We start from the raw sequence: 26,028 nt of genomic DNA on the forward strand, positions 1-26,028 counted from the left end.
CAGGTTCGATTCTGGTCAAGGGCATGTACCTTGGTTGCGGGCACATCCCCAGTAGGGAGTGTGCAAGAGGCAGCTGAATCGATGTTTCTCTCTCATCGATGTTTCTATCTCTCTATCCCTCTCCTTTCCTCTCTGTAAAAAATCAATAAAATATACTTAAAAAAAAAAAGCGTAGTATGCAAATTGTCCCCTCGACCCAGAGTTCGTCCGGGAGTTCGACCAAGAGGCAGGGCTGGCCGGGGGAAGGGAGGATGTACCCAGCCAGCAGCCGGCAGCCACTAGGGACCCTACTAGTGCACAAATTTCATGCACTGGGCCTCTAGTTTATCTATAAACATTAAATAGCTATATCATATTCATTGTTATTAGCATCTTACCTAATAATAGACAAACATGCTAGCTGACCGTACCTTCGCAACGCCCACAGACAATCAGGAGTGTGTATGCAAATTAACCCAACAAAGATGGCGGTTAATTTGCATACATGACTGCCAAACAGCTGGGGGCGGGGCGGGACACTTGCATCATTGCCATGGCGACGACACAGGCATTCTGCCCCGCCCCTGGCCGCTCTGGGCCTCTGAGCAGTGTAGGAAGGTGGAAAGGCGGCTCCGGCCAGAGCGAAAGCAGTGCCGGCAGCCAGGGAAAGGAAGACCCATTCTGGCACGAATCTTCGTGCATCAGGCTTCTAGTCTATATATATAAAAGCCTAAGCAACCATCACAACCGAACAGACAACCAAACAGGCTGTGTGGGGCGACCAGGCCGGCAGGGGTGTTAGTGAGGGGCAACCAAATGACCAAACAGCAGGCTGCATGGGGCAACCAAACAACCGAGCAGCAGGCTGCATGGGGCAATCAGGCCAGCAGGGGCGTTAGTGAGGCACGACCAAATGACCGAACAGCAGGCTGCGTGGAGCAACCAGGCTGGTGGGGGACGGGCAGTTGAGGGCGACCAGGCCGGCGGGGGGGGGGGGGGGGGGCAGTTGGGGGTGACCAGGCCAGCAGGGGGGGCAGTGAGGAGCAACCAGGCAGGCGGGTGGGGCAGTTAGGGGTGACCCGATGAGCAGGGGAGCAGTTAGGGGCGAGCAGGCAGGCAGGCAGGTGAACTGTTAGGAACCAGTGGTCCCGGATTGTGAGAGGGATGTCTGACTGCCTGCCTAGGCCCAATCCCCAGTCAAAAATTCCCCAAGGGGTCCTGGATTGGAGAGGGTGCTGGCTGGACTGTGGGGACCCTCCCCGTGCATGAATTTCATGCACCTGGCCTCTAGTGTATTATAATATGCTTAACCATTCTCCAGCTATTGGGCCTTCAAGTTTTTTCCAGCCATTAATAGTCATTAAACATTATTTATATTAAGTATATAAATAACTTCATGTATTTTGGTCCACGTTTCAGATTTCTTCTTTAGAGTAGATTTCTGAAATTACTAAGTCTATAAACATTTTTTTCTCTCTTTATAAAAACAAAACAAAACATTTAAAGCTAGTGATAGGTATTATATTCTATACAGTTTGTACCAATTTAAAATCCTACCAAAAGGAGATCCATTTCAACAAAGATATTAAAGAGTACCTCTCTAGTTTTTTAATCTTTGCTAACCCAACAGAAGGAAATAGAGTTTCATTTCAATAATGTTAAACAGCCCTGACCGGTTTGGCTCAGTGAGTAGAGCGTTGGCCTGGGACTGAAAACTCATAGGTTCGATTCTGGTCAAGGGCATATACCTTGGTTGCGGGCACATCTCCAGTAGGAGGTGTGCAAGAGGCAGCTGATTGATGTTTCTCTCTCATCGATGTTTCTAACTCTCTATCCCTCTCCCTTCCTCTCTGTAAAAGAATCAATAAAATATATTTTAAAAAAATAATGTTAACCATTTTTTCTCATGTTTACTACTCTTTTGTATTTTTGCTGTTCAAACTTCCTCTCCATTATCCACCTATCTGGTAGGGGTGGAGGGGGGTTTCTTACTGATGTTTTGAACTCCTTATAATTAAGAATGTTGATTACTTTTCTTAGTTTATTATTGCTCTGAAAAAGACTTTTGATTTACTAAAAGTAAGAAAGAGAGGCTAGTAATAATATCATAAGCTTTCGTTAGAATTATTACTTAGAAAACATTTAACTTGCCTTAGGCCCTCGATTGTTACAAATAAGTATTAGAATAATTTTTTAGTTTTCTCATGCTATTTATTCCTCATTACTTTAGAACAGGGATCCTCAAACTTTTTAAATAGGGGGCCAGTTCACTGTCCCTCAGACTGTTGGAGGGCCGGACTATAGTTTAAAAAAAACTATGAACAAATTCCTATGCACACTGCACATATCTTATTTTGAAGTAAAAAACAAAACGGCAAAAACACCCGCATGTGGCCCGCGGGCCGTAGTTTGAGGATGCCTGCTTTAGAATAATCTTACATTTTAGTTTGTATCATAAAAATATCATGTTGAAGTCTATTTCAGTTCAGTTTATAAACTACACATTGATACAGTAAGTTAAAATAAAGAAAAGAAAATAAGAAGAAAGGTTTACAGCACATGACAGAAATCAAAGAGAAAAACTGAAGGTTAATTTTAACAAAATTCTATTCCTGAAGTAAGAGCGAACTGTTCTATTCTGGAATTCTAAGGGCTGCTCAGTTCAAATTGTAAAGGTCATGCTGACCATTATTCATGTAAAAGATCTTTAACCCTTTGCACTCGCTTGCTTTTTTCTCGATTCCTTTATTCTACTCGGGATTTAATTTTTTAAATACCCCAGATTTTACAAAGCGCGGCAGTAGAATAAAAAACTGGAGTTTCTTTTCATACAAACTTATTTATTTGGATTTTTTTATATTTCAAATTATTGATACATTCAAAGAGTATAAAAAGAGCTGCTACCGATGCTAACCGTGTCGAGTCACACTCGACATCCGAGTGCAAAAAGGTTAATAAATCCTTGCATATATTGTTACTTGAATTCCACTAAAATATTATTTCCCTTTGGAGCCCTTATCAGAAATAAAAGTCAATTCAAAGTAATGAGATAAATATGAATGCACATGGGTACTTTACCAGGCAAACTAAAAACATGTAATACTGAGAAAAATCACTTCAATGAAAGGGAGAAATAGGGCAAACTGGTTAGTAAAGCAGAAAAGGATTAAATAGAGAGGAAAGACAAACAGCATAATGATTACCTCCCACCAAGTCCTTCAATTCGTTCTCTTTCCTTGGGAAGTTCTGGCTTATGGTCCTGTGTTACTTCCACAGCTCTTACAAAATCATCCTTTGGGTCATCCTGAATTCCAAGAACCACGCCTGAGTCACCCACGTGAGCTACATACATCTTCATTCCCCGTATGATGACCACACTGGCTGTTGTCCCCGACGTGCTGGGAAGACCTGTCATAGTCTTTGGCCATTCTGCTGTAATACAAAATAAAATATTTAACTCTTACAGGTAACTTATGTTTTATTCTAATACAGTTTATGTATCATATGCTGAGTTAGCATAAAATTTTAATTAGCATTGGGGAAAAATTTTTTTAAAATATATATCTTGATTGATTTCAGAGAGGAAGGGAGAGGGAGAGATAGAAACATCAATGATGAGAGAGAAGCATTGATCAGCTGCCTTCTGCACACCCCCTCTAAGGGATTGAGCCCACAACCCAGGCATGTGCCCTTGATAGGAATCGAACCTGTGACTCTTCAGTCCGCAGGCTGACACTCTTATCTACTGAGCCAAACCAGATAGGGCAGTGGTTGGCAAACCACGGCTTGCGAGCCACAGGCAACTCTTTGGCCCCTTGAGTGTGGCTCTTTCACAAAATACCACGTGCGGGCGCACACGTACAGAGCAATTGAAACTTCGTGGCCCATGCTCAGAAGTCGGTTTTCGGCCTGGGCGAGTCTATTTTGAAGAAGTGGTGTTAGAACACTCAAGGGGCCAAAGAGCCGCATGTGGCTCGCGAGCTGCGGTTTGCTGACCACTGGGCTAGGGCAATATTGGGAAAAATTTTTTAAAAATATTTTGAGCCCTAACTGGTTTGGCTCCATGGATGGAGCATCGGCCTGCGGACTGAGAGGTCCCAGGTTCGATTCCGGTCAGGGGCATGCGCCTTGGTTGCGGGCACATCCCCAGTAGGAGGTGTGAGGAGGCAGCTGATTGATGTTTCTCTCTCATCGATGTTTCTAACTCTCTATCCCTCTCCCTTCCTCTCTGTAAAAGAATCAATAAAATATATATTTTTTTAAATTGAAAGCAATCAAAGGAATTGAATTAATCCTTTCATCATTATAGGATGGGGCAAAAGTAGGTTTACAGTTATCTACCTAATAAAAGAGTAACATGCTAATGGACCGTACCTTCGTGACACCCACCAGCCAATCAGGAGCGAGTATGCAAATTAACCAAATAAATATCTTGGGTTAATTTGCATATGCAGGCGCTGAGCAGCTGGGGGCGGGGTGGGACGCAGGCGTTCTGCACCACTCCAGCCACTCCAGACCTCTGGGCAGCGTGGGAAGGCAGAAAGGCGGCTCCGGCTAGAGCAAAAAGGCGGCTATGGCCAGAGCAAAGGCAGTTCTAGCAGCCAGGGGAAGGAAGGCCCATTCTTGCACGAATCTTCATGCATGGGGCCTCTAGTATTAAGATAATAAGTAATAACACAAAAATAAACTGTTTCATATACAACTATAAACCTACTTTTGCCCCTGTCCCCTGTATATTCAGGGACAATGCTAACATATTCCTAACAAGACTTTTATGGAAAAGCTGTAAACCAGTAGACTAACAGAACACAATAGTGAGCACAAAAACAGACCTGTGCATATTTTGAAGCTTACAAACAATGGAGAAAGGATAGACATTCAATAATTGGAATTAGGACAAGAGAGAGAGAGAAAAACAACAACTTTGGGTCCCTGATGCCAAACACAAAATATTAATTACAGGTACATTAAAGGCCTACCATGAAAAGAAAAACTAAAATGCTTAGAAAATATATAGGAATGCCCTGGCTGGTTTGGCTCAGTGGATAGAGCGTCGACCTGCAGACTGAAGGGTCTCGGGTTCAATTCGGGTCAAGGGCATGTACCTTGATTGCGGGCACATCCCCAGTGGGGAGTGTGCAGGAGGCAGCTGAATCGATGTTTCTCTCTCATCAATGTTTCTGACTCTGTCTCTCTCCCTTCCTCTCTGTGGGAAATCAATAAAATATGTATTAAAATATATATATATATATATATATATATATATAGGAAGGTACAGGCATGATCTTAGGTTAGGGGAGGATTTCCTAAAGACAAAAGAATAGACTAGCCCCGTGGTCGGCAAACTGTGGCTCGAGAGCCACATGTGGCTCTTTGGCCCCTTGAGTGTGGCTCTTCCACAAAATACCACGGCCTGGGCGAGTCTATTTTGAAGAAGTGGCGTTAGAAGAAGTTTAAGTTTAAAAAATTTGGCTCTCAAAAGAAATGTCAATCGTTGTACTGTTGATATTTGACTCTGTTGACTAATGAGTTTGCCGACCACTGGACTAGCCATATAAAAAAAAACAAAACTGCAGAGTTGTACTACCATCAAATTAAAAATTTTCTGAGGGGTGGAGGGTGGGAAGAGATTAACCAAAGAACTTTGAAGAGTCTACTGAACCATTCTTGGGTTGGATAAGTGGGAATTATATGCATATAATAGATTTAATATAAGATCCCTATCTCCCCAAATCTTTGAATTGTTTCCTCTATATAATTGTGCTTGTTTTCTAGACCTGCCTTAACAAATTACCAAAAATGTATTGTCTCACAGTTCTAGAAGTCCAAAGTCAAGGTGGTGAGTGGCAGGTCCATTATCTATACTCTATCTCTGAGGGAGAATCATTTCTTGCCTCTTCCCCTTCACTGGCAATTCCTAGCATTTACTATCTTGTAGACTTCTCACTCCAGTCACATGGCTGTCTTTTCCCTATGTGTCTTCACATTGTCTTCCCCTGTGTATCCCTGGGTCCAAATTCCTTTTCTTTTTTTTAAATCGTCACCCGAGGAGGACATGTTCATTAATTTTTAGAGAGAGGAAGGGAGAGAGAGTCATAGATGCGAGAGAGAAACATCAATCGGTTGCCTCTTGTATATGCCCCAACTGGGAACCAAACCTGCAACCTAGGTATATCGAACCCATGACCTTTTGGTGTACTGGAGGACACTAAAACCAAATGTGCCACACTGGCCAGGGCCAAAGTTCCTCTTTTTATAAGAAGACCAGTCATATTGGACTAGAGGCCCGGTGCACAAAATTCGTGCACAGGGGTGGGGGGGTGGGGGGGTGTTCCTCAGCCCAGCCTGCACCCTCTCCAATCTGGGACCCCTCAAGGGATGTCCGACTGCCCGTTTAGGCCCGATCCTATTGTGGATCGGGCCTAAACGGGCAGTCAGACATCCCTCTCACAATCCAGGACTGCTGGCTCCCAACTGCTCGCCTGCCTGCCTTCCTGATTGCCCCTAACCACTTCTGCCTGCCAGCCTGATCACCCCCTAACCACTCCCCTGCCAGCCTGACTGATGCCTAACTGCTCCCCTGCCAACCTGTTTGCCCCTAACTGCCCTCCCCTGCAGGCCTGGGTCCCCCCCAACTGCCCTTCCCTGCAGGCCCGGTCGCCCCCAACTTCCCTCCTCTGCCAGCCTGATCATCCCTAACTGCCTTCCCCTGCAGGCTTGATCGCCCCCAACTGCTCTCCCTTGCAGGCCTGGTCCCTCCCAACTGCCCTCCCCTGCTGGCCATCTTGTGGCGGCCATCTTGTGTCCACATGGGGGCAGCCATCTTTGACCACATGGGGGCAGCAATTTCGTGTGTTGGAGTGATGGTCAATTTGCATATTACTCTTTTATTAGATAGGATTAGGGCCCACCCTAATGACCTTATCCTAACTTTATAGATTACCACTGTGTTGGAGTGATGGTCAATTTGCATATTACTCTTTTATTAGATAGGATTAGGGCCCACCCTAATGACTTTATCCTAACTTTATAGATTATTCCTGTGTGAGCTGGTTTGGCTCAGTGGATAGAGCCTCAGCCCAAAAATTGAAGGGTCCCAGGTTTAATTCCAGTAGCCTGTAGGGATACATGTGGGAGGCAATACAATCGAAATGTCTTTCTAACATCCATGTTTTTCTGTCTCTCCCCCTTCCTTGTACTCTCTAAAAATCAATGGGAAAAGATCCTCGAGTGAGGATTAAAAAAAAACACAAAAAAGACTGTATGTCCAAATAAGGTCCTATTGTGAGGTACTACGGTAGGTGTTAGGATTTCAACATAACTTTTTTTAGAGGGACACAATTCAGTTCTTTTTTTCTCCCCCTCCCACAATTCAGTTCTTACCAGTCATATAAAATTATTTGTTGTTTCTAAGAGTCATATGGGGTCTTAGGTCAGTGTTTGCCTAAGTGTCTGCATTCGTTGACCAGAACAGTTTTAACCACAGTTCAAACTAGTATGCTGACAGCAGACTATCTGCTTACTGTTTTCTTTATTGATAAATTCAGCCCTATCTCACCACTCTATATATGGGCTGTTTGCTTACCATCTGGAATATGAACGAGAGTCCTGATGCCTTCTACCTCTTATTGATTCCATGACTTACATTTTTTCTGAGAGTCAGTTGCCTGCAACCTACCCTTTGGAACTAGTTTTGTATTACAAGTCTCTGAAAATAACACAAACTGACTCAATGTACATTAAGTAGGGAAAACAACTTGGGAATTTATTGGAAGGACATTAGGTAGTTCACGGGTGTCAAATAGAGAGAAGGATACCTCTGAGACTCTAGTGCTAGAAACTGGTGGACACTCATTGAAAGGTTTTAGCCTCTGGGATGAATCAGATCCAACAGAAGGTGAATGGGTGCTGGACAAGTGTGCACTCTAATTAATATCTATATAATAAAAGCCTAAGTGACCATTACAGCGGAATGACCAGAACGACCAGTCGCTATGATGCACACTGACCATCAAGGGGCAGACGCTCAACACAGGAGCTGCCCCCTGGTGATCAGTGAGCTCCCACAGGGGGAGCGCCACTCAGCCAGACACCGGGCTCACGGCTGGCGAGCACATGGTGGTGGAGGTAGCCTCTCCCACCTCCACAGCAGCACTAAGGAGCAGTGAGCTGAGTGGTAAGGAGCAGCAAGCAGGCAGGCGGCAAGGAGCAAGGGGTCCCGGACTGCAAGAGGGATGTCCGACTGCCAGCTTAGGCCCGATCCCCGCGGGGAGCAGTACTAAGCCAGCAGGCGGACATCCCTCAAAGGGTCCTGGACTGCGAGAGGGCACAGACCGGGCTGAGGGAACCCCCCCCTCCGTGCACCAATTTCATGCACTGGGCCTCTATATAATAAAGGCATAAGGGACTGTTACAGTGGAACAACCAGAACGACCGGTCGCTATGATGCTCACTGACCACCCGGAGGCAGACGCTCAACGCAGGAGCTGCCCCCCTGAAACCAGGCTCACGGCTGGCGAGCGCAGCAGCAGTGGAGGTAGCCTTTCCCACCTCCACAGCAGCACTAAGGAGCAGCGAGCTGAGCAGTAAGGAGCAGGGAGCAGACAGGTAGTAAGAAGCAAGGGGTCCCAGACTGAGAAAGGGTGCAGGCCGGGCTGAAGGAACAACCCCCCCAGTGCATGATTTCGTGCACTGGGCTTCTAGTTATGAATAAGGGCTAAAATAAAAGCAACATAGCCTTTTCTTTCATTTGGATTATTTCCTAAGAAAAAAATTCTCAAAAGCTGAATTACTTGGTTAAAGATAATTTTTAAAAAATATATATTTTACTGATTTTTACAGAGAGGAAGGGAGATAGAGTTAGAAACATTGATGAGAGAGAAACATTGATCAGCTGCCTCCTGCACGCCCTCCCACTGGGGATCGAGCCCGTAACCAAGGTATATGCCCTTGACCAGAATCAAACCCAGGACCCTTCAGTCCACAGGCTGATGTTCTATCCACTGAGCCAAACTGATTAGGGCTAAAGATAATCTCTTGATGATTGTTAATAACATTTTCAAATTGCTTTCCTAAAGGCTTTTTTATATCTTCATACTTACTTTGGCATTAGAATTCTGTAAGAACTCTTAGCAGTATGATATATTGACTGGGTTTGAATCCCAGCATCTCCACTTATTACCTGTGTGATTTTGGGGTAAAACTTCTTTGTGCCAGAGTATCCTCCTCTCTAAAATAGAGATAATGATAGTAACTACCTCCTGAGAGTTAAGTGACTGTATGTTAATTGGTACATGGTAAGTACATAAGTATGCCAAGTTTTAAATTTATCAGAGAACATTCTATAATTTATAATAGCTTTACTTCATTCAAAAATGTTGTACTTTTTTAAAATATATTTTATTGATTTTCTACAGAGAGGAAGAGAGAGGGATAGAGAGTTAGAAACATCGATGATAGAGAAATATCGATCAGCTGCCTCCTGCACAACCCCCACTGGGGATGTGCTCGCAACCAAGGCACATGCCCCCGACCAGAATCGAACCCGGGACCCCTCAGTCCGCAGGCCGATGCTCCATCCACTGAGCCAAACTGGTTTCAGCAAAAATGTTGTATATTTATGTTATAAAATGTATTAGTCTTTGTTTTAATGACTCATCTATTGTCTTATATACTTTTCTTAAGTTACAGTTCATAGACTATCTGATACTATCTTTTTAATATGCTCCTAGTTTTGTCATTTTTAAATAATTTAAGATTCAAATGTAAAGTAGGAAACAAGGAAGACTAATTAAGGATGTCAAATTTTAAAGATGTCAATTACTTAATATATAACTAATATACTGCAGTTCACATAAGAACTTCAACAGGGTGGTTTTTTTTTTTTTAATTTTGCAAGGTGCTTCAAAAGTTTATCTGGAAAAATAGTTAAGAGAATATTGAAAAAGAATAATTGAGGGATAGTTAAAATCCCTATTTAAGTACCATAAATAGATGAGTAGAATGAATCCAGAAATATATCTGAGGCAAATGCATATGATAAAGGTGACATTTCAAATGAATAGGGAAAACATTCAGTATTTTTAGATCTTTGCAACATATCTCTTTGTATATATTAATACTTTTGACCAAAATGTGATTTAAATAATGTTAATATTGTGTCTTTGAATATCTTTATTTTTAGCTCTTTTTCTTTTATCCTTTCCATTTTGTTTTCAGTACTTTTTGCAAACAGCGGAAGTACTTGCATACTGTAGGTATTTGTTTTCTAAATGTGTTTAACCCTCCTTTACGGGAGATTATTTCACTTACCTTTATTGTGATAACTAGAGGCCCGGTGCACGAAATTCATACACGGGGGGGGGGGTGTCCCTCAGCCCAGCCTGCACCCTCTCCAATCTGGGACCCCTCGAGGGATGTCCGACTGCCCGTTTAGGCCTGTTTTGGGCCTAAACGGGCAGTCGGACATCCCTCTCACAATCCAGGACTGCTGGCTCCCAACTGCTCACCTGCCTGCCTTCCTGATTGCCCCTAACCTCTTCTGCCTGCCAGCCTGATTGATGCCTAACTGCTCCCCTGCCAGCCTGATTGCCCCTAACTGCCCTCCCCTGCAGGCCTGATCCCCCCAAACTGCCTTCCATTGCAGGCCTGGTCCCCCCCAACTGCTCTCCCCTGCTGGCCTGGGTACCCCCCCCCCCCGCAACTGCCCTCCCCTGCAGGCCCAGTCGCGCCCAACTGCCCTCCCCTGCAGGCTTGATCGCCCCCAACTGCCTTCCCTTGCAGGCCTGGTCCCTCCCAACTGCCCTCCCCTGCTGGCCTGATTGCCCACAACTGCCCTCCCTTGCAGGCCTGATCCCTCCCAACTACCCGCCCCTGCTAGCCATCTTGTGGCAGCTGTCTTGTGTCCACATGGGGGAAGCCATCTTGTGTTTTGGAGTGATGGTCAATTTGCATATTACTCTTTTATTAGCTAGGATAGAGGCCTGGTGCACGGATGGAGGCCGGCTGGTTTGCCCTGAAGGGTGTCCTGGATCAGGGTGGGGGTTCCCTTGGTGCGTGGGGCAGCCTGAGCGAGGGGCCTGTGGTGGTTTGCGGGCTGGCCACGCCCCACGGCGACCCAAGCAGAGGCCCTGGTATCTGGGATTTATTTATCTTCTATAATTGAAACTTTGTAGCCTTGAGCAGAGGCCAGGGCCAGCCAGGGCGGGCAGGAAGCTTGGCTTCCTCAATTGCCAGGGGCAACCCAAGCTTCCTGCCCTCTCCAGCTCTGTGGCTGCCACCATTTTTGTTGGGATTTATTTATCTTCTATAATTGAAACTTTGTAGCCTTGAGCGGAGGCCAGGGCCGGCCAGGGCAGGCAGGAAGCTTGGCTTTCTCCATTGCAGGGGGCAATCCAAGCCTCCTGTTTGCTCCAGCTCCATGGCCGCCGCCATATTTGCTGGGTTAATTTGCATACTCGCTCCTGATTGGCTGGTGGGCATGGCTTGTGGGTGTAGCAGAGGTATGGTCAATTTGCATGTTTCTCTTTTATTAGATAGGATAGGGTTTTTTTTATTTTTTATTTTAAATTCTTAGCTGCAGAAAAATGAATCTATACTAGCTTATTTAAAAAGAAAATGTTTTAGCCCTGCTGGTGTCACCTTTCAAATGTCACCTTTATCATATGCTACATTTGCCTCAGATCTATTTCTGGATTCATCCTACTCATCTATTTATGGTACTTAAATAGGGATTTTAACAAGAGGTTCCTGGTTCAATTCCCAGTTATGGCACATGCCTGGGTTGCAGGTTCGATCCCTGGTGTGGGGTGTGCAAGACGCAGCTGACTGACTGATGTGTCTCTCTCATCGATGTTTCTATCTCTCTATCCCTTTCCCTCCCTCCCTCTCTCTAAAATCAATAAAAAATATATTTTTTAAAAATAAAAAGTTTTAGCAAAAGCTAAACTTAACCATAAAATAATTGAAGCTAGGCTGAGCTTCTCAGAATGACGTCTATAACCAAACTATAGAACTGGATGGGCTAGGGAGCTGTCTGCTATGATCTATGCCTACTAAACTGATGCCTTATTTTCTTTTAATTTAAAAAAAAACTGTGAAATATAACATAGCACACATATTGAAAAGACCATAAAACGTAAGTATACACTTTAATGAATAATTATAAAATGAACACCATCTGGTTAAGACAAAATGCTAATTTGAAAGAATATATGCACCCCCATGTTCACTGCAGCATTACTTAAAATAGCCAAGATATGGAAGCAACCCAACTCCCCATTAATAGACAAGTGAATTAAAACATTGGGGTACAAATATACAATGGAATACTACAAAGAATGAAGTGTGAGTTTGTGACAGCATGGATGAACCTAGAAGGTATTATGCTCAGTGAAATAAGTCAGTCAGAGAAAGGCAAATACCATATGATTTCACTGATCTGTGAAATCTAAAGAACAAAATAAATGAACAAACAAAATTGAAACAAAGTCAGACACAGAGAACAGACTGATGGTTGCCAGAGGGGAGGCGGGACTGGGATGCTGGGAGAAAAAGGTGAAGGGATTCAGAAGTACAAATTGGTAGTCATAAAATAGTCACAGGGATATAAAGTACAGCATAGGGAATATAGTCAATAATACTGTAATAACTAGGTATGGTGCCAGGTTGCAAGGAGGGAGCCACTTTATAAAGCATATGACTGCCTAACCACTATGTTGTACACCTGAAAGTAATACAAAATAATACTGAATATCAACTGTAACTGAAAAATAAAAGAAAAAAATACTTTTCTGATGAAGCCAGCAATATTACCAAATGTGACATTTTGCTATTGTATAAAATGCATGAATATTTAGAAGATCTGCATAATTCAGAGACCCAATATTTTCCAATTAACTAATACATCATGTCACACAGGTAAATTTCATTTTAAATCTTGCAAGGGAAAACAATGGATTTTAATGTAAAATGACAAAAAGTTCATTCATAAGGTTTCAGATTCCATTTTGATTAACCTTAAGAAACTAGTATAGAATACCCACAAGTATCTAAAAAAAAAAAAAAATGAATAAACTATTTCTCCTTTCCCTAATATATATGTGTATGAGGCTTCCTTTTCCTTTTTTAAAAAAATATTTTTTAATTTATTTCAGAGAAGAAGGGAGAGGGAAAGAGAAACATCAATAATGAGAGAGAGAAAAAAAGAAAAAAGAAAAAAATATAATGAGAGAGAATTATTGATTGGCTGACTTCTGCACACCACCTACTGGGGATCAAGCCCACAACCTGGGCATGTGCCCTTGACTGGAATCAAATCTGGGACCCTTTGGTCCGCAGGCCGATGCTCTATCCAATGAGCCAAACCAGCTAGGGAAGACTTCCTTTTCTTTATATGCTTCAACTAGATAAGACAGTACAAAAGATTGAATGCAGACTCGGATGAGAATATTTATTTCAATATTTATTTTTGCGGGGGAAGGGTGATGATTCACTTAAAAATATATTAAATTTATTTTTTAATAAAGTAATATTTTTTTTTAATTTCTCAAATTAAATTTCTCATATACTGTAGTAAATATGATCAATGTAGCCCACATAAAAGCTCTTTGGGGTTCTCAATTACTTAAGAGTGCAAAGGGTTCTCAGAGCAAAAGTTTGCCACAGCATGGATGAACCTAGAAGGTATTATGTTCAGTGAAATAAGTCAGTCAGAGAAAGACAAATAGCAAAATAAATGAACAAACAAAACTGAAACAGAGTCAGACAGAGAACAGATTGATGGTTGCCAGAAGGGAGGGGAGCTGGGAGGCTGGGTGAAAAAGGTGAAGAGATTTAGAAGTACAAACTGGTATTACAAAATAGTCATGGGAATGTAAAGTACAGCATAGGGAATATAGTCAATAATCTATATATTTTATATATATAGAAGGCTATTATGCAAAGTGTCCCCACAGGAGTTCAACTGGGAGACCAGGAGTTCTATCACTCGCTATGACATGCGCTGACCACCTGGGGGTGACGCGGAACTAAGGAAGGCCCTGGCTGGCAGCCAACAGCTGGGGAAGGGAGGCCCCAACTGGCAGCTGGCAGCCAGGAAAGGAGGCCCCGGCAGGCAGCCGGAAGGCCCGATGGGCCCTGATCACCAGCCAGGCCTTCTCTACCCGTGCACAAATTTTGTGCACCGGGCCTCTAGTACTGTAATAACTAGGTATAGTGCCAGGCTGGAAGGAGGGACTACTTTGTAAAGTATATGAGAACCACTGCTATAGCCCAATGGGTACTATATTAGTAGAAATAAAGGATGGATGTTTAATTTAAAAAGAAACAGAACTCTTCACAGAAGAAAGCATACTGACTTAGAGACTGAAGAGTGTATTTTTCAGGTTTTTTTAGATGAGGGAGGGAATTCAATAAAATGGAATATTTCACTGTACCCTGTGATAAAAGAGAAGTAGACTCTGATAAAAATGTGTATAAGAGATAAAACTGAATAGGGAGTCTGAAGTTGCATTGGAAAGGGCTTGGCCTGTACATTATAAAATGTGGTTTATTCTATAGAAAATGAGGACCCACCCATGAATTTGAGATTGAAGTATTTTTTTTTTTTAACCTGCATCTCCAGTGTGAAAACTTCCATATACTCAGCATATTCTTTTTTTATTCAAGTTTTGGGGATGGAGTACAAGGTTTAGCTGTGGAATGAAGCAAACATTTGTCTGGTACATAAGGCTCTGAAAGCTTGATTCAGAAGGTAAATGTACATCAATAAACATACACATTCACATTCAACAGCATGGTCCCTGCTTTATTAAAAAAATGTTCAAGTAACTGGGTTTACACTTTATCCTTTCAGTTCAAATATATGGCAAGTTCATGTTGCTTCAAGAGTACTGCTATATAAACAGGACTCAAATAATTCTTTGTGTTTAATCTTCTGCTATCTTGTCTCGCTGTCCACTCCTAGTAGCACTGCAGACAACATAATGACATATTTCTGGAATATACTGCAGTGCTTCTAGCACTGCTCTGCCTACACAAAAACAAAACAAATCCATAATAGGGGCCTCTGGGATTGTAAGGGAAACGCCTCCAACAGGCGGACTGGTTGTTCTATGAGTCAATCAAATTATTCTTGGCAGAAAGCCAGGTAAACAGAAGACAGACTGAAAGAAGCTCATCTACAATTCTATGGCTATACCTTTTAAAAAATGGTCTGTATTTGACCAACCTTTACTCTCTTCTCTAGGTCTCTGCCCTCTGCTAAAAATAAATTATGCTACCAAAAACAAGAGGATATTTAAAATGACATATTGTCACTAAAAAAGATTCACGCATTCATTCACAGCAATGTTAAAGCAACTATAACTCCGCATGATATCATACGTTGGGTGCAGACACTGGTTGCTTCAGAAAACATTTAAAGCGGAGGTCAAACTACAACTAGATCGAATTTTTAGATATTAAGGTCTCTATTTCCTTTTAGCACCACAGTAAATTCCCCTTATCCCTTGCTACTTTGACAGGCTATTAAAACTTACAAGGGCTTTTAAGTCGGAACTGTTGAGAATGTGTGTATCTGACAGCATACAACCACTGGTAAGGCCAACTACCCCCAAAACTTGTACAGCACTTTTTCAAAGCCCCGGCAGAACTGAACGTGGGAACAGTTTAACCTGTAACAATGCGTCCCGCGCTTTTGTTTTTCATAAGCAGTCCACGCAGAAAGACCCTAAAAGCAAAACCGAATTCCTTTCAAGCGACTGGAGGATTCCACTTTCGCCTTCCTAAAATAGCCAACAGTTTACTCCAACTACCAGCGACCTGGGGTCAATCTGGAGAACTGACACCACGAGAGGAGGCAACTGATAGGGACAAGTCCTTCATGAGCGACCTGATGACAGATTCTAAAGGAGTGCTCTCATTTTTGTCCTCTCCCGCTTCCAGCGCAGGGCCCAGAGAGCAACCGATCTTCAGCGGATCTTTTGGCCAAAATCTGGCGTCAGGTTTCAAACACGTTTTCGCCGGCTGCCACCAACCAACGCGAAGCCGAGGAGGGAGAGGACGGCTTCCCAAGGATCCGCAGAGGGTGGCAACCAGGCGAGGAGCGGTGGCGGGGAGACAGCAATCCTTCCCCAAGGCCACTAGGTTCGCCCGGACTTCCACCCCAGAAAGTGCTCTCAGACCAACAGTCTTCACGTCCACCAACGTGCACTTTGCCCGGGGCCCACGCAGGGCTGGTGCCATAAAAGCCCCCCCGCAAATGCCTGCAAAAAAAAAGTGGGCGCCCAAACAAGCCGGGGAACTTACCCAGTTTCTTCCACATGGCGAGGTGACAGGCGAGGAAGCCCTTGCGGATGGCAGCGCAAACCTTCGCGGGCTCGGACGAGGTGAATCCCTTCTGCTTCTTGATGAAACCCCATAAGTGCTCCCGGGCAAACTGTGCCGCCTCCCGCCCGCCGTGCCCATCGCACACGGCAAAAAATGCCACAGAGGAGCGGCGGCGGCAGCAACGGCCGGGAGCCGGCGAGGCCCCCGCGTCCGGGCCAGGGTCGCCAGCCTCTCGGGCTCCCACCGCCGGGCCTTTCCCCGAGACCTCGCCGCCAGGAAGAGCCGGCGGTGACGGCTGCGAGAGCGACCGCCGAGGCGAGCGCTTTTCTTCGGCGGTCGGCTCGGGCTCCACCACGATTTGAGTAACGTCCTCCATGTACTTCCTCCCGCCCTGGTCGGAGAAGACGCTCACTCCCAGCGAGTACAGCCCCGCCATGGCCGGCCGGCCGGCCGGGATCCCGCCGATCCCACGCAGCCCGCCGAATCCGGCGGCGGGAGAAGCGCTCCGCGATCACCGGCCAACTATTGTTTACCTTCGACGCCGCCGAAAGGGGGAGGGGGCGGTCCCGGCGCGGGAGCGGGGGCGCGCGCTGTCGGGACTTGTCCGCGAGCGCTGGGCCGAGAGGAGCCGCCGCTGCGCCTGCGCAGTGCGCCTCCTCCGCCCGCCCGCGCCCACCACACAAATCGGACGTTCTCCCAGGCTGACGTCACTCGGCTCTCAGGGCCCGGCCAATCCGGGCTCGAGTTGGAGCGAACCGGGCCTCCGCCCCCAGCCCTTGCTCCGCCCTTCAAAGGCCGCGCTCCCCAGTCCCAGCGCGGGCGCCGGGTTGCGCACTGGGCGCTTCGTTTTCCCCTTGCGGTGGGCGTCTTCGCCCTCCCAACTCATCGGCGAAAGCCGAGCACTTGGGCAATTTGGCCTGTCACCTTGTTGCTCTGTCCCCGAGATCGTCACGCAGCCTACTGACCTTGGCGTTCCGCCGCTCGCCTTGCGGGGAAAGCCGTGTACGCTCGGGCCTCCCACGAATCTAGGGGAAAGCCCTTCCAGTCCTTGAAGTGAAATGGCGGGAAATCCCACTTCGTTAGATCGTTTGCGAACAGGCTGGGAAACGTGTGTCATTCTTGCCCTGGCCAGTGTGACTCAGTAGGTTAGGCGTCTCCCGGGTGCCAGGGGATTGCAGGTTCCATTCTGGTCAAAGGCATATGCCCGGGTTGCTGCCCCGGTGGGGGCGTCCAGGAGGCAGCCTATGGATGTTGCACCTTTCTATCTACGTTTCTCTACCCGCCCCACCCTCCCAATCTAAAATTCAACTGGTTTTTCTTTCTTTTTTTTTAAGTGTTTCTCTTAAACTTGATTTGGGTGGTGTGTATGTAACAGGGATTTGAGGGAGGCAATCCTGTTTGTGTTCTGCAGGAAAATCGGGATATTTCTACCATCATATAGGTATAGGGCAGTGGTCGGCAAACTCAGTCAACAGAGCCAAATATCAACAGTACAACGATTGAAATTTTTTTTGAGAGCCAAATTTTTTAAACTTAAACTATATAGGTAGGTATATTGTTATTAACTTAATTAGGGTACTCCTAAGCTGGCCTTTGCTAAACACTCAAGGGGCCAAAGAGCTGCATGTGGCTTGCGAGCCGCAGTTTGCCGACCACTGATATAGGGTTTCTATCGTTCCTTCTCCCTTCCTCTCTCCCTAAAAAATCAATAACACATTTAGCCTTAGCTGGTTAGCACAGTGGATAGAGCGTTGGCCTGCTGACCAGAGGATCCCAGGTTTGATTCTGGTCAAGGGCATGTTACCTCGATTGCCGGCTCCTCTCCACCCAGGCCCTGGTCAGGGCGCATGAAGGAGGCAGCCCATCAATGATTCGCTTTCATCATAAATGTTTCTATCTCTCCCTCTCACTTCCTCTACGAAATCAATAACAATATATTTCTAAAAAATAAATAAAAATATTCTCAAGGATATCTCCTACACCAAAATGAACTAGACCAGATAGTTCCAGAGTGTAAAAATACTTGGAAAAAATCCCAGCTTATTTTTGAAATATGATCATAATCCTTAATCAAAACCTAACAATTGTAACACTAGAAGGAAATCTTTAGACCATCCTATCTAATAAAAGAGTAATATGCAGCCGAAACCGGTTTGGCTCAGTGGATAGAGTGTCGGCCTGCAGACTCAAGGGTCCCAGGTTCGATTCCGGTCAAGGGCGTGTACCTTGGTTGCGGGCACATCCCCAGTGGGGGGTGTACAGGAGGCAGCTGATTGATGTTTCTCTCTCATCGATGTTTCTAACTCTCTATCCCTCTCTCTTCCTCTCTGTAAAAAAATCAATAAAATATATTTTTTTTAAAAAAAGAGTAATATGCAAATTGACCATCACTCCAACACAATATGACCACCCCCATGTGGACACAAGATGGCTGCCACAAAATGGCCGGCAGTGGAGGGCAGTTGGGTGGGGCCAGGCCTGCAAGGGAGGGCAGTTGGGGGGATCCCAGGCCTGCAGGGGAGGACAGTTGGGGGCAACCAGGCCTGCAGGGGAGGACAGTTGGGGGGGACCAAGCCAGCAGGGGAGGGCAGTTAGGGGTGACCGGGCCAGCAGGGGAGGGCAGTTGTGGGGGACCAGGATGGCAGGGGAGGGCAGTTAGGGGTGACCGGGCCAGGAGAGGAGGGCAGTTGGGGGGGACCAAGCCAGCAGGGGAGGGCAGTTAGGGATGACCGGGCCAGCACGGGAGGGCAGTTGTGGGGGACCAGGCCGGCAGGGGAGGGCAGTTAGGAGTGACCGGGCCAGCAGGGGAGGGCAGTTGTGGGGGACCAGGCCAGCAGGAGAGGGCAGTTAGGGGTGACCAGGCCGGCAGGGGAGGGCAATTGGGGCGACCAGGCCTGCAGGGGAGGACAGTTGGGGGCGACCAGGCCAGCAGGGGAGGGCAGTTAGGGGCAATTGGGCTGGCAGGGGAGCAATTAGGCATAAATCAGGCTGGCAGGGGAGTGGTTAGGGGGTGATCAGGCTGGCAGGCAGAAGTGGTTAGGGGCAATCTGGCAGGCAGGCATGCAAGCGGTTGGGAGCCAGCAGTCCTGGATTGTGAGAGGGATGTCCGACTGCCTGGTGGGATCGGGCCTAAACGGGCAGTCGGACATCCTTCAAGGTGTCCCAGATTGGAGAGGGTGCAGGTTGGGCTGAGGGACACCCCCCACCCCTGCCGTGCACCGGGCCTCTAGTATTTTATAATTACAAATGCAAAAATTCTAAATGAAATATTAGCAATTTTATCCAGTAGCCTCCATACCACAAGACTTGCAAGAAAAAACAGTTTGTGTTGTGTAGCTCTATATTATTCATCTTAACCAATTTACCCACCTTCCCTCACCCTCTAGAGCTTACAGGAAGATAATTTCATCATTATAATCCTTTTCATTCAATCACAACCAGTAGCTCCAGATCATCTATCATTTCCCTGATTAGCATTTCCATGCCAATCCTCTACTTTCATTACGCCAACCATCCTAAGCATTTCATTCTGCACTTTAGATTTCAACATTTGTTTTCAGTCATTTCCCTTTTATTCTTACCTCTTCTCTAAATGTTCTCATCAACTTCCTGTTCCAACTGAAAACTGGTCTATCACCTAGCAAAACTACCTCCCTAGCAACTTATCAAGTACAAAGAGCATTTTCCCTATCATAGGTATTCTCATCTTAGAACCTGCTCCTCATGTTGCCTCCAAATCATTTTTCTTCCTTCCTCATTCAAAAATCCAAGCTCTTTTAAAGTTAATGCCAACTGGCACTACAATAAGATCCTTGGTAATGCCCTCTTCATTTGCTCATGGCTCACTGTCTTAATTTCTTCCACTATTCTTGTAACTTCTCAGCCACTTATTCATATTTTCCACATTTTCCATCCAACACCCACCCTGGCTTCTCAGTTCCTCGTTATGGTGAAGTGGCTTTGCTACTTACTATTAAAGACAATCCCTCCATTTGTGTTCTGGATCCTTTATCCTCTCTCCTTCTTGTGAGCTTTGCTCCTCCAATTACCCTTTCTTGCTCCTATTTCATCAATTTCTCCTGTTCTACTGGGTCATTTCCATCTGTGTACAACATATTCAAGTTTCTATTTTAACAACAACTCCAAAAAGTACCTTAACACCTATCCTATCCCATTTCTCTGCTCCCCTTAACAGGAAAAACTTTTGAAAGAGTTGGCTCTATCTAGAAGCTACTTCCAATTCCTACCTCATAACTTCTCCTTAAACAAATCCAATCAAGAAACCATCCCCATCATGCCACTAAGACTGTTTTTATTTTTTTATTTTTTTATTTTTAAATATATTTTATTGATTTTCTACAGAGAGGAAGAGAGAGAGGGATAGAGAGTCAGAAACATCGATGAGAGAGAAACATCGATCAGCTGCCTCCCGCACACCCCCCACTGGGGATGTGCCCGCAACCAAGGTACATGCCCTTGACCGGAATCAAACCTGGGACCCTTCAGTCCGCAGGCCGACGCTCTATCCACTGAGCCAAACCGGTTTCAGCACTAAGACTGTTTTTATGCTATAACCAGACCTCTCTGTTTCCAAATGTAATGAGGACTTTTCTGTTTTTACTAACTTCTGTCCCAACTGAAGCAGGAAGTGGAACCATTGTTTCCTTCTTGAAACTTAATTGCTTAAACCATTGCTTCTTTTTTTTTTTTCTTTTTTAAAATATATTTCTATTGATTTCAGAGAGGAAGGGAGAGTGAGAGAGAAACATCAATGATGAGAGAGAGTCATTGATTGGCTGCCTCCTACATGCCCCCTACCAGGTGGGGATTGAGCCTGCAACCTGGGCATTTGCTGGCCTGGGAATCAAACAGTGACCTCCTGGTTCATACATAGATTGATGCTCAACCACTGAACACACGGTTAAGATATAACATCTAGCCAAAACCGGTTTGGCTCAGTGGATAGAGTGTCGGCCTGCGGACTGCAAGGTCTCGGGTTTGATTCCGGTCAGGGGCATGTACCTTGGTTGCGGGCACATCCCTGGTAGGGGGTGTGCAGGAGGCAGCTGATCGATGTTTCTGGCTGTCTATCCCTCTCCCTTCCTCTCTGTAAAAAAAAACAATAAAATATATTTTTTAAAAAAAGATATAACATCTATTTAGTGCTTCTTTCTTGAAACTTCTCTTTATTTATGAGACCTCACTATACTAGATTTCTTCCTACTTCATTGACTGACCACCCCTTCTCATTTTCCTTGATTTTTCCCCTGCCTGATTTTATGTGTATATATCCTATACAATAAAGAGGTAATATGCAAATTGACCCTCACACCCTTGCACAAGATGGTCGCCCCCATGTGGTCAAATATGGCTGCCACAATATGGCTGGCAGGGGAGGGTAGTTGTGGGCGATCAGGCCAGCAGGGGAGGGCAGTTAAGGCTGACTAGGCCAGCAGGGGAGGGCAGTTGAGGGCACCCGGGCCTGCAGGGGAGGGCAGTTGGGGGCGACCAGGCCGGCAGGGGAGGGCAGTTGGGGGCGACCAGGCCTGCAGGGGAGGGCAGTTAGGGGCGACCAGGCTGGCAGGGAAGGGCAGTTGGGGGCAACCAGGCCGGCAGGGGAGGGCAGTTGGGGCCGACCAGGCCAGCAGGGGAGGGCAGTTGGGGGGGACCAGGCCTGCAGGGGTTGGCCGTTAGGGGTGACCAGACCTGCAGGGGAGGGTAGTTAGGGGCGACCATACCAGCAGAGGAGGGCAGTTGAGGGCAACCAGGCCGGCAGGGGAGGGCAATTGGGGGCAGCAGGGGGGCAGTTAGGCGTCAATCAGGCTGGCAGGGGAGTGGTTAGGGGGTCATCAGGCTGGCAGGCAGGCAAGCGGTTGGGAACTAGCAGTCCTGGATTGTAAGAGGGATGTCCAACTGCTGGTTTAATCCTGAGGGGTCCCAGATTGGAGAGGGTGCAGGCTGGGCTGAGGGACACCTGCCCTCCAGTGCACGAATTTTGTGCACCAGGCCCATATATATATATATATATATATATATATATATATATATATATATATATATATATAATTGATTTCAGAGAGGAAGGGAGAGAGAGATAGAAACATCAATGATGAGAGAGAATCATTGGATCGGCTGTCTCCTGCACACCCCCTAAATGGGGATCAAGCCTGCAACCCAGGCATGTACCCTTGACTGGAATCAAACCCAGGACCCTTCAGTCCACAGGCTGACACTCTATTCACTGAACCAAACTGGCTAGAATGCTATTTGTATTTTTTATGTCTTCTGTGAAATGATCCATTTTTTAATCTATTAGTTAGAAACACTCCGTTAGATAACTTTTCATATACTCTTAGATCTATTTCAGAGTTAGCTATTCTTATCCATTGATTTGTTGATTTGGGAGTCATATCTTGCTTTTAACTATCAAGTTCAAAATCTTCAAACATACACTGTAAGAATTAATTTTAGAAGCAAAATAAGAATGTAATTAATTTTATATTGTTTCTTCCCATAGCTAGAAAATATCAGTAACATCTACTAAGTAGCAGTTCATTGTTCATCTACTAGAGCAACCCTGTGTATTTAGAACTTTGAGATAATGTGTCTCAGGAGGTTAAATTTTGTAACCCTGTCTTCACTCTGACCCTGTTGTTTTTCCAACTCAGTATTTAACAAAATAATCAGTCTAATCTGGCTACCTCTGTCACATTCATTGTGTGCAAATGTAAATTGGTAAGAGACACAAAATTAGAATCACTGGTACCAGAGTCCCAAAGGTGTCAAACCTGTATGTTGTTGTTGTTTTTTTTAAATATATTTTTATTGATTTTAGAGAGGAAGGGAGAGGGAAAGATAGAAACATCAATGACGAGAGAGAATCATTGATTGGCTGGCGCCTGCAGCCCCATACTGGGGATGGAGCCCACAAACCAGGCATGTGCCCTTGACCAGAATCAAACCTGGGACCCTTCAGTCTGCACGCTGGCTCTATCCACTGAGCCAAACTGGCCAGGGCAATATATGTTCTTAATTAGCCATGAAAATTCAATCTGTTATGTTTTCAGCAGATAACTGGTTTTGGAGTCATTAATGTGAGAAGACTATTTATACCTTTTCTCTTCAGATACTTCTACACTTACTTTAGCCTTTTTTTCTAAAGATATCTGGCCTACTCTTGAATTTATTGCTTTTCCTTAATGAAAAGTTCCATTTTTTCTCATTTTCTGAAAAGTTAAATAACAGTTACCTGTTTAAATAATTGGGGGAAAAGCAGTTGTTTTTTCCCTTGAATTATGGTGTACTTTAGTTTTCCTCAGCACTACTGTTTGCTATTTCTATGTTGGAAAAGGTGTTAAGCCCCAAATAGTGTACTCTTCAGAAATAGAGATAAAATCAGAGAAGACCACCTTTAAGAAAGAAGCTAGTATAATGTAAACACTGCATTTGTTTTTAGGTGCCAACAAGATAATGTTGGTTTCTCAGCTAGGGTAGAAGCATGTTATTTTAAAATGTTTAATTGATTTTTTGTATGTTTTTATTTATTTATTTATTATTTATTTATTTATTATTTATTTATTCATTCATTTTTATTTCTAGAGAGAGAGGGAGAGGGAGAGAGAAAGAGAGAAACACGGATGGGAGAATGAATAGGCTGCCTCCTGCATGCCCCCCATGGGGATCAAGCCTGTAACCGGGGCATGTGCCCTGACTGGGATCCAGCAAACTTTTGGTGGTACCGGATGATACCCAACCACCTGAGCCACAGCAGCCAGGGTGGAGCATATTATTTTAGAATACTTACTGCCTCCTCTGTGCTGAGCTGTAAGGCATAACATTTATTTTTCTTTTCACATTTTCTTCCTCCTTCCAGTCTGTGGGACTTGAGTGAACTTAGAAGGGACTTCAGAATTGACTTTTACAGGTGAACTATTTATTAAATCACCTATTTGAAGAGGGAAACTTGTATTTTTAAATGAGTATTGACCAAATAACAAGAACACTTAATAACATAGTTTGTTCTTTATCATTTTCTTTTCCCCCAGAATAATTTCATCAGAAAAATCCTGAGTTTCTGCACACACCCACCCCTCACATGTGCTTTAACAGAAACATCTATTTTATTTTCTAGCTGTTTAACTTAGCATGAAATACTTAATAGCTAGGTTGTAAAAAAAACAAAAAAGTGTATGGCCCTACGTGGTTTGGCTCAGTGGATAGAGCGTCAACCTGTGGACTGAAGGGTCCCAGGTTTGATTCTGGTCAAGGGCACATGCCTGGGTTCTGTGCTTGATCCTCAGTAAGGGTCATGCAGGAGGCAGCCGATCGATAATTCTCTCTTCTCATTGATGTTTCTATCTCTCTTCCTCTCTGAAATAAATAAAAAAATATATTTTAAAGTGTATAGAGAATATCTAGAATAGTGTTTACATATAATAAGCACTCAGATGTTATATTTTATTGTTGTTATTAATAACTTATTTCTATTAAGCTTCTTGATTTTTCTGTTTTATTTTTCACCTTACTCTCCTATAATCTGGCCTCCATCCTCTTTAGCTTTCTAAACTATCCACTTCTTACCCCCTAATTACCAAAATTAATTCCAATTCTCTTGCTCATTGACTTCTCTGCTTAACTTATAGCTTTCACCACACATATACATTTGTACCTTAAACACTTTAACTTACATTAACATGTATTCATTTGCCAATCTTTTGATGTAGGGCAAGACCTTTGCTTTGAATATGAGTCAAATGTTTGGAGTTCAGCATCCCTCCTTTTTCCATAAACCACATCAACAGTATATCAACTATGTTGTTCAGTTTGACTTCTTTAAAGTGGGTTAAGAACTTAAAATCATACACACAGTGCTCTCAATGCACAATCCTTCTGGACTTTAAGACATATCCATCATCAATTTTTTACAGTAGTCTCACCCATATCCAATTCATAGCAGGTCTTTTAATTTTCATCACTTTGCCTTTATTAAACATTTCTAAAGCATTCAATTTAATTCAATTAAGAGAAAACTTTGACATTTCCTTTATTCACAGTTTATGATGTAATGCAACGTTTAATTAAGTAGGTAATTAAACAACAACTTCAACAAACAGGTTTGTGAACTAGCACTGACTCAACATGCGGGAGCAGTAATATGTGAGGATGTTTCAAAGAATTAAAGTCTAGACCTGAAGGCTCAGCATGCATTGTGCATCAGAGTGTCTTTTTTAGAGGCGATGGAGGGCACTAATTAGGTAATTCATTTAAGTGGTGTCTGGTAGAAAGAGCTTCTATTGTGCAATTGTTCTTGGAAGTGCTTTAATGAAAAATGAGGTGAAGTCAAAGAATTTATAGGAAATGACTATCTTTGTGATGAGAACAATATAGCTAATTCTGCCTACTTACATACAACAAACTAACATGAAATAAAATATGTTCTGATATTCTAGTGGACTTTTTTTTTTCCTGTCCAGTATCCATTTACCCTTCTTTTGGTAAAATGATACAATGATTTTCTTCTGGTAAATCACTCCCTTTCTCCCTCACTCTCAAGCTATGTCATTGTGTAGCATCGATCCCAAACCCAGCCCTAAGAGAGGACCCAGATTGGTGTAGGCCAGTCAACATATTCTATCTCTATGGCCTTAGTGATGGGTTCATTAATGAACTCATCTGATCAAAAGCCAATGACATATGAGGAGACATTTGCTGGGGCTTCTG

At 44.3% G+C, this 26,028-nt stretch overlaps 1 protein-coding gene across 1 annotated transcript in view; it reads right to left on the minus strand.

Annotated features, from left to right (window-relative positions):
- Positions 1–16,938, minus strand: part of PPM1D (protein phosphatase, Mg2+/Mn2+ dependent 1D) — a 34,765-nt gene extending 17,827 nt beyond the window's left edge. The window contains exons 1-2 of the mRNA XM_079797919.1: positions 16,288–16,938; positions 3,183–3,411 (exon numbers count right to left, since the gene is read on the minus strand). Coding sequence (XP_079654045.1) covers positions 3,183–3,411; positions 16,288–16,744 — 686 coding nt within the window. The 5' untranslated portion in view covers positions 16,745–16,938. The remainder of the gene's footprint in view (positions 1–3,182; positions 3,412–16,287) is intronic.
- Positions 16,939–26,028: the final 9,090 nt, after the last annotated feature.

The sequence above is a fragment of the Cnephaeus nilssonii genome, assembly GCF_951640355.1.
Source record: "Cnephaeus nilssonii genome assembly, chromosome: 19".
NCBI lineage: Eukaryota > Metazoa > Chordata > Mammalia > Chiroptera > Vespertilionidae > Cnephaeus > Cnephaeus nilssonii.